This window comes from Parus major, chromosome 17 (assembly GCF_001522545.3).
Source record: "Parus major isolate Abel chromosome 17, Parus_major1.1, whole genome shotgun sequence".
Taxonomy (NCBI): domain Eukaryota; kingdom Metazoa; phylum Chordata; class Aves; order Passeriformes; family Paridae; genus Parus; species Parus major.
The window spans coordinates 9,608,460-9,617,387 of NC_031785.1; the positions used below are offsets into that span (position 1 = coordinate 9,608,460).

General features: G+C 59.9%; 1 protein-coding gene across 5 annotated transcripts in view; it reads left to right on the plus strand.

The window, feature by feature from the left end:
- The window catches only part of RGS3 (regulator of G protein signaling 3), a 59,994-nt gene extending 51,675 nt beyond the window's left edge, over window positions 1-8,319 (plus strand). For 3 of the 5 annotated variants that reach the window (XM_033518446.1, XM_033518445.1, XM_015645115.3), the window contains 5 exons: window positions 1,339-1,412; window positions 5,377-5,478; window positions 6,245-6,306; window positions 6,871-7,037; window positions 7,115-8,319. In XM_033518446.1, coding sequence (XP_033374337.1) covers window positions 1,339-1,412; window positions 5,377-5,478; window positions 6,245-6,306; window positions 6,871-7,037; window positions 7,115-7,300 — 591 coding nt within the window. In that variant the 3' untranslated portion in view covers window positions 7,301-8,319. Of the gene's footprint in view, window positions 1-1,338; window positions 1,413-2,535; window positions 2,683-4,491; window positions 5,247-5,376; window positions 5,479-6,244; window positions 6,307-6,870; window positions 7,038-7,114 lie in introns of those variants that run through there. The other 2 variants (XM_015645118.3, XM_015645116.3) reach the window with 2 other exon arrangements.
- Window positions 8,320-8,928: the final 609 nt, after the last annotated feature.

Here is an 8,928-nt window from a genome sequence, read left to right on the forward strand (position 1 = left end):
CTCCCATCACTGCCCCGTTCCCCTTTCCCTGCCTCTCCCTGCCTGGGGAGGGTGTGCAGCGTCCAGGGAAGCCAGGCTGAGCCACCCCCCTGCCTCCACTCTGGAAGTGCTTTTACTTCTCTGTGCCTTTGAACAGTTCAATGAAACCTCCGAGCTTTTTGGGACACCGAGACACAATTCCCATATGGAATTCCCCCACCGAGCTGTCACACGCTGGCAGCACTCGCACCCAGCGCCATCACATCCATCAAATTCTTGGTTATTTTCCCATCTGGGAGTGTTTCAGAGGGGCTCATTCCACAGCCCTTTTTAACACCATCGTGCCCGGTGTGCCTCCCCGTTCCCCCCTTGCCGCTGGTTGTTTTATCGGGCTTTGTGGGGAGCGCTGGGACTCCTCGGGACAGCTCTGCTGCTGCTGCCTTTTGTCCCCGAGCACGGAGCCTCTCCGGACAATGGCAGGAAGCCCCGGGCAGCCCGGGGAAGGCGCTCGGCGAGGGCCGCATTGTTCGGGGCCGATAAACTCCGGAAAGCCGGGCGCAGAATGGAAGGAAATGTCCGAAAGCTCGGGCTGCGGGGCTGAGCGCAGGGTTCCCACGGCCCGGCCGCGGGGTGATGCTCCTGGAAAGCTCCGGGCAGCCCCGGGAGCACGGGATGAGCTGGCGGCCGTCGGGTGGATGCGGGGCGGGATGCGGGGATGGCCGTGAGCATCTGCAGCGCTCAGGGATGGAATGTTAAACCCCCGAGCTGTGCTGGTCCCGAGGGTCTCCCTGCCTGGTGCCAGGCTTTGTGGCTCACAGGCTGTGCTGGTGCTGCCCTGAGCTCATGGCACATCCCAGATCCCCTTGGTTTGTCCGGGCTGCCCTGGAGCGGTGCTCAGAGAGTGGACTTGTAAACCACAATGATATCATTCAATTAGAGGTGAACTGTTCTGATTTCTCCTGCTTGGAGACCGCTGGGAACTCCTGATTGATTCTGAGTGCCCAGTCTGGTTCTGGGGGGCTCTTTGGGCTCTTTGAGCAGCAGTGGGGATGTGAATGTCCTCCCTGGAGGAGGTACCACTGTCAGCACCTGGAGGGCACCCGGGCCACCGGCCATGGGCTCTCCTGCGATGCTCCAGGAACACCACGGGCTGAAGGTGGCAGAGGATGAAGGAGGTTCCAGTGTCAGGAGCTTGTCCTGTGTCATTGCCACGATGAGGAAGGGGCCCTATGGGTGCTGTGGGTCTGGGCTGTGTGGTGTGGGGGCCGTGGGGAGGCTGGTCCTGCTGCTTGGTGACACAGAGTGACACCGTGGGCACATCCTGGCATGGTGACAGCCACTTCTTCTGTTCCCCCCCAGCTGAGTGGAGCAGACCCTGAGTGCAGCTGTGACGAAGGGGACGAGACCTCCCGCAAGAAACGCAGCAAGAGCCTGTAAGTGTCACATGGGGGGTAGCAGCAGGGTGTGCCAGGGCTGTTTGTGGGGTCAGACACCTCAGCCGAGCCCTGCTGGTACCAGGAGCCCTCAGCATTCCCATCTTTCCCCCTGACTTTTTCCAGCAGCAAAGCCATGAACTGAGGTCTCACTTCAGATGGAATTTCCAGGAAGGGTGGTGGGGTGTGCTGGAGCACTGCACCCCCTTCCACCGAGCCTGGGCAGGGTGAAGACACCGGCTCTTGGGAAAAACAGCTTGTCTGGGTTCAGGGAGAGGACATGGAAGTGGTGAAATCTGAGCTGGGGGCCTCCTTCCCGTCGGCTCCATGCCGGGAGGAGGGATGGGGACATGGAATGGAGAGATGGAAAGGGGAGATGGAATGGGGAGATGGAATGGAGAGATGGAATGGGGAGATGGAATGGGGAGATGGAATGGGGAGATGGAATGGAGAGATGGAATGGGGAGATGGAATGGAGAGATGGAATGGAGAGATGGAAAGGGGAGATGGAATGGGGAGTTTCCCATCATGGGTCAGGCTCAGCCCTCAAGGCACAGGGAGCAGGGACCACGGGGACCCCCGAGGGACCCTGGCATCCCCTCTGCTGCTCCCGGTAAGGCTTTGGGGTGTCAAAGAGTGTGTGTAAGCAGGGACAAGGCAGCCGTGGCCTTCGCTCTCCTCAGGCACAGCCGCAGCTGAGGCGGGGCAGGTGCACGAGTGAGGATGCTCGGGACCGAACTCCTGCAGAACGCGGATCCGGCCGGGTGCCGGGGCCAGGGGGTGCCCGTGGCTGTGTGTCCCGTGTCCTGCGCCGCGTGTGCCGGGCAGCCGGAGGAGCCACACGTGCTTTGAGCGGCTCAGGGTGCGGGAGCCGCCCGGCCCCGCCGGCTGTGCCAGCGAGCGGCACTGTCGGCCCGCGCTGCCTCATCGCCGCCGCCTATTTTTAGCTCTTTTTATTATTTCCCCCCCACCCCCGGCGCTGGAAATGAAAACGAAGCCCTTGCAGCAGGGCCGTCCCCCCGGGCCCGTGGAGCGCCGGGGGAGCGGGGCTGGCGGGGTCAGGGGCGGATGCGGAGCGGGCTCCGCGCTCACCTTGAGCCGGCGGGGGATGCTCCGGGGAGCTCCGGGCAGCGCCATTGGCTGTCCCCGCCGGCTCCGGGACTATTTATGGGGCGGGGGCCGCGGGTCCGCACTCGCTGCTCTCCCGGCACACGCTGCCGGCCCCCATGCACCACGCCATGGTGGACTTCTCCGAAAAATACCTGGAAAGGTAGGACACCCGGCATCTTGTGAGCAACGGGATGCGCTGTCCAGGGGATGGTTTGGAAGCGGTGCGGGGGGATGGTGCTGGACCTCGCGGTCATGCTAGGGTGCCGGGGCAGATCACTTTATGGAGTGAAACCAGCAATTTTTAAATGGAATTATTTTTTGCTGTGGCGTTTATTGTGCAGTGTGGCTGCAGCTGGGGGCTGTGCATGCCCAGGGTCGGTGCTGCTCCTTTGCAAGGGTGTGCAAAGAGGAGCAGCACGTGGAAGTTGGGGAACTTCCTTAGGAGGTGTTTGCCTGGTGTGTTCCAGCTGGAAAATCCACGCAGGAGCCAGGACCACCTGCCTGGTGTGTTCCAGCCGGCCTTGGGCTGAGGGCTTTGCTGTGGAGGTGACCCACGTGAGCCACCCAGGGGTGCTCAGTGCTCTGCCAGCCCTGGGAACTGGGAACACTGCTGAGCTTGTTGCTCCAGGCTGTGTGGGGTGGCTCATCCTCTGTGCCGGTGCGTCCCCGGCTGCCGGCGGTGCCGGTGATGGGAGGCAGATGGTGCCTGGAGCGTGAGGATCTGCGTTTGGATCCGCTTTTCCCACATTTGCAGGTGCCTGGCAGTGGTGGGACTCGTGTCCTGCTGGGATCAGGGGGTGTGAAGGCAGTGGAACTGTCCGTGTCCATGAGGGTATGAATAGCACCAGGGATTGGGGGGAACGATTGCCCTCTGCAATAATTCTGTGGCCCATTGGGCTGAGCCCTGGGCTTGTTGCACCTCTTTTATTTTTCCCAGTGGTTGCTGTGTTTTACCCTTCTGGGGCTGGAGAGAGCTGTAGGTCTGGAGAGCATCACCTGGGCTGGGGTGGTGCATCCCTGTCCTGAATCCCTCCTGTCCCCCTCGTGTCCCTGGGCATGGCTTGGCCAGGCAGAGGCGGCTTCTCTGAGCATCCTTGCTGTCTGTAACATTAAATTTGCAGAATCAGAAAGATCAAGAAGGGAAAACTGAAGCCTCTTGCCTAATGAGATGTTGTCAGATAAGGAGTTTCAGATTCAGAGTCCATGTGTGTTGAGAAAAGACTGATGCTCTTAGGTTTTGATAAATACGTTATATCCACAGGCAGCGCAAGACTGTCTGTGTGCACTTTATGATGTGATCAAGGAGAGGTATTTTAAGTGGAAAAAATTAAAAACACAGATGGAAGCTGAAATGTAATTAAGACAGAATTCATTATACATGCTTTTTAATGAGCGACAGATCACTGTCATTGGGACAAGACCGCCAGAAAAGGGAGAAGCAAGGTCCAAGTGCTAAGAGGGCATTGCTGTATGCGTTGGGTTTTTGGGAGGTGTTTTTTGCACTTGTTGGGTTTTTGGGAGGTGTTTTTTGCCCTTGTTGGGTTTTTGGGAGGTGTTTTTTTGCACTTGTTGGGTTTTTGGGAGGTGTTTTTTGCACTTGTTGGGTTTTTGGGAGGTGTTTTTGGTACCGTGTTGGGTTTTTGGGAGGTGTTTTTTGCACTTGTTGGGTTTTTGGGAGGTGTTTTTTGCACTTGTTGGGTTTTTGGGAGGTGTTTTTTGCCCTTGTTGGGTTTTTGGGAGGTGTTTTTTTGCACTTGTTGGGTTTTTGGGAGGTGTTTTTTGCACTTGTTGGGTTTTTGGGAGGTGTTTTTGGTTCCGTGTCCCCGCCGTGCCCGGCTGCAGTGACCGCACATCGCCACGCGGGGGCAGCACGGCCCGCCCAGCCCTGCCCGTGCCGGGGGCTCCGGGGGGCTCCGGGGGGCTCCGGGGGGCTCCGGGGGCTCCTTTTCCCACTTTGGCGCTTCCCAAAAAATCCATAAAACTCTGAGTTCCTGGAATCTCCCTGTGGGCAACAGCCAGCCCCGTATCCGTGTGTCCGTCCGTCAGTCTGTCCGGAGCGGGGGGACCTCGCCCCAGCGCCCTGCGCTGCCCATCCCGACCGCCCCCTTTGGGGATGTCCCCACGGAAATTCCGTCGGGAATGTCCCCACGGCCGTGTCCCCACGGCTGGCACCGCGGACGGGTGGACACGGTGGGGTTTGAGTGTGGGGGTGCTCCGGCAGGGGGGACCCAGGGCAGCCCCCTCCCCGCTCCCCAGCCCGCTCCGCCTTCCCGGGATGCCTGCGCTCTATAAATAGCCCTCGTAAATCCAAGCCGCGATTATTTTTCCCCGCCGTCTCTTGAAAGGCCCCACTATCCGCCTCGGCGCTGATTTTTCCACCTTTCCTCAAGTTTCCCCAGCAACGGCAGAGCCGTCCCAAAGAGCGGCGGGGCTGGCACAGCCTCCCCTCGCTCGCCGCTCCCCGGCCGCCCCACGCCGCATTTAAAGCTCGCTGAGCCCGCCCACTTCCAGCTGCTCGCCACGGCTGGAGCCGGGCTGGGAGCGCTGGGGCTGTCCCCGCTGCTCGGGCTGTCCCCGCTGTCCCCGCTGTCCCCGCTGTCCCCCAGCCATGCCCTTCTTCCGCGACCCATCCAAGCCGCAGCCGCTGGAGTTCCACGCCGAGATGCTGCTGGCGGTGCAGAGGCCGCACACGGGCAGCCTGCAGCGCCGGCACACCATGAAGGAGTAGGTTTCGGGTTGGGTTTCGGGTTGGGTTTCGGGTTGGGTTTCGGGTTGGGTTTTGGGTTAGGGGCTGGGTTAGGGGCTGGGTTGGGGGTCCCCTCGCCCGGCCGCTCACGCTCGCTCTTCTCTGTAGAGCCAAGGACATGAAGAACCGGCTGGGGATCTTTCGGCGGCGGAACGAGTCCCCCGGAGCCAACCCCTCCGGCAAGCTGGACAAAGTGCTCAAATCCCTCAAGTAGGTGCTGAGAGGGCGGCGTGGGGATGGGGACGGGGGGATCTGGGGACAAGCTGTGCTCTGGAGCTCCTCACCTCCAGGGAGGCTCTGTTCCCCCCGTTTGGGGAAGCTGTGCGCAGAGTTTTTGTATCTGGAGGAGCATTTAAAATATTTTTTGGCTGAAAACGTCCTGCTGGAGGGTGAGAGGTCCTGCCTGCTCTGCGGCACCGCAGCAGCTTGGGCTGGAAATTTACCTGAGAGCAGCGTTCTCTCAGTGCCTGTCTACAGAACTTTTACTGGCCAGAGGATGGTTTGAAAAACCACTTTACTCTGGAGATGCTCCAGCAGCTGGAGACCAGCCCTCCCTGCTCCTGAACGGGGCAGCTGAAATCCGGCGTTTCCACAGCTCCGCATCACCCGGAGCTTCTCCGAGTCTTCCTCAGACACCCCAAGTGCTGCAGCTGCCTGCACAGACCTCCTGGGGTTGCATTTTCTTCCTGCCAGCCTAAAGGCAGCGGTTTCCTTCTGGCAGAGCTGCTGTGGTGCTGCCCAGGAGCTCTGCCTGCAGCTGCTGTGCCAGTGCCAGCAGCAAGGTGGGAGCCAGGGCCAGCTCCTCGGGCACACGGGGCTTTGTCCTCTGGAAACGTTCAGCAGGAGGCTGATTTGGGAGCTGGGAACAGCCGTGCTGGGCTCACAGCCTGCCTTTTAATCCACTGGAAATGTTTAGCAGGCAGGGAAAGCGGCTTTTGCTGCTGAGCTCTGCCAACGTGCCGTCCTTTTTCCACAGGCCCACTCCCGAGGAAGCGCTCAAGTGGGGGGACTCCCTGGAGAAGCTGCTGCTGCACAAATGTGAGTGTGTGTCCATCCCTTCCACTTGTGTTTGCTGCCAGGGGAATATCCAGACACGTGCCTGGGTGAAGCTGGGATTTCCTCTGTTAATCCCTTCCGGTGTTTGGGGATGCACAAAGTGAAATTATCCTCTCCCTTGTGTGCACCCCTCCTGCTCCTGCCTGGCCAGGGGGAACTCGGTGACAGGGGCTGGGGAGAGCTTCAGGTCGGGGCTGCAGCCTGGGGAGGAGGAGGAGGAGGCAGTGATCCATGTCTGTGCCCAGTCTGGGGCTGTGCAGGGGGTCCATGGAGCAGAACTGCTTTAGAACATCCCCAGGAGGGGAGGACAGCCCTTCCCAGGCACCCCATCCTGCACACAGCCAGGGGGGCACCTGTGCCCCTCCAGCCCAGCCTCCCTCTGCCTCTTGGTGGGGGTGTGGGTTCAGCTCCTGCTGCTGCTCTTGCTGCCTGTTTGCACAAGGGGTTTTTGACAGTTTTTTGGGCTGCAGCTCTGCAGGAGCTGAGGGTCTCTGGGGCTGTTCCTGTCTGTGAGCAGGAGTAGAGCCGTGTCCCTGTCCCCCACAGACGGGCTCGCCGCCTTCAGGGCCTTCCTGCGCACCGAGTTCAGCGAGGAGAACCTGGAGTTCTGGCTGGCCTGTGAGGAGTTCAAGAAGATCAAATCCCAGTCCAAGATGGTCTCCAAGGCCAAGAAGATCTTCGCTGAGTACATTGCCATCCAGTCCTGCAAGGAGGTGAGGGCTGGCTCCACGCTGGGGTGCGGCTCCCGGCGCGGTGGGTTCCTGTTCTAACCCTGTTCCTCTGCCCACAGGTGAACCTGGACTCCTACACACGGGAGCACACCAAGGAGAACCTGCAGAACATCACCCGCAGCTGCTTCGACCTGGCGCAGAAGAGGATTTATGGGCTCATGGAGAAGGACTCGTACCCCCGCTTCCTCCGCTCCGACCTGTACTTGGACATAATCAACCAGAAGAAAGGCAGCTCCCCGCTGTAGGCCCAAGGACTGTCTCGGGGCAGGCTGGGAGCTGTGTGTTTACATGGAATTGGGCACTGGAGGCCTTCCTGGGAGCTGGTGGGAGCTCGTTGTCCCGCTGCGGACGGACACGGGGCAGCTGAAGGAGCTCGGGGCCGAGGGGACCGACAGCCCGAGCAGTCTGGTACTGCTGCAGCACCCCGTCCCACCATCGCTGGTACGACGCCTTCGGGGTGGCCCCGGTGTGGATTTAGCCAGGAGGAAGCTCCCACGAGGCTACTGTGAAGCTCCTGTCCCGGCCACGAGCGCTGCTGGGAGGCGGAGAGCGAGCCCGGCTCGGCTCAGAGGAGGGGTTCTCGTGCAGGGCTCTGGCAAGGGGACAACAGCACCGACACAAACATCAGAACATCAGCCTGGATTAAACCTCGTGAACTGGAGCAGCCCCGGGATGCTGCTGTGCTTCCCTGAGCCGCGGGGCCGTCCCGGAGCAGCTCTGGCCGGAGCCCGGCGCTTCCTTGGCTCGTGGTGGGTCCCCCAGAGCAGCGAGAGCCGGGTCCCTGCGCTGGGGATGTGCCAAGCACCCCCTCCTGCCCTCACCCCTGGATTATTTATTGCCCTCCTGTAGCTGGACACGTTGCTGTGCGATAGGAACCCCCCGTGTCCTCCCCGTTCCCAAGTTCCAAGTGCAATATTTGTGTGTGTCGCGGCCGAGTTCTCCGGCGGAGCGGATGCCTTTTTCTTTTTCCAGGTGTGTAGATTTTTTGTAAGGCAGCAGGTTTTGTGTGCCAGACCCATTCCCTGGCAGCGGGCCGCTGGGGGAGCCTGGTGTAAATATCAATATATCCATGCCCTGACGACGGAGGGGTTGGTGATGGAGAAAAGCAACTCTGTGCAGCAGCCGCTCTCCTGACTCTGGATAACAATGCTGTGTTTGGGAAGCACTGCCTCCCAGTTTACAGTGCAAAGCATCTCTGCAGCTAGAAAAAACACCTACATTGTCATGGTCATAGGTAAATAAAAGGAGAATATCATTTCTTGTAGCTGGCTTTTGTTCATGCTGTGTTTGTCAGCATCGCTCAAGAGTGTAAAATCCTGTTACTGTGTGGCTAAAGAAGGGAAAATCTGGTTCTGTGGATTTCTGAGCTGTTCTTTATGATGGAGCAGCTGCCAGATGCTCCTGAGGCCAGCTCTGGGTGTAGGAGCAGAGTTTTGCCCAAAGCCAGACCGTTCTCAAGGACACAGCAGGGCATGAACCTCTGACCAGGGAAATGCCCAAACACACCTGAGACCTCCTGCAGCTCTGGGGCCCTCTGGGGACACACCAAAAACACCAAAACCACCAAAAACAGCAACAAAAAGCCTTTCCAGGTCCATGCACAGCTTGGCAGGGCTGCTCCTCCCCAGCAAGGGCAGTGCTCTGGTGTGGGATGCGAGTGTTCTGTAAAGGCTGTTCAGGGTGTGGTTGGTACCTGCAGTGTCACCTGCTTGGGATGGCTCAGGGATGTGACTGGGGTGTCCCAGGGCTGGGCTCTGGCTGCCCAGAGTGTTCCTGCTGATGCCCAGGGATGTGTGGCTGCCCTGAGTGTTCCTGCTGATGCCCTGAGTGCTCCTGCTGATGCCCAGGGATGTGTGGATGCCCAGAGTGCTGC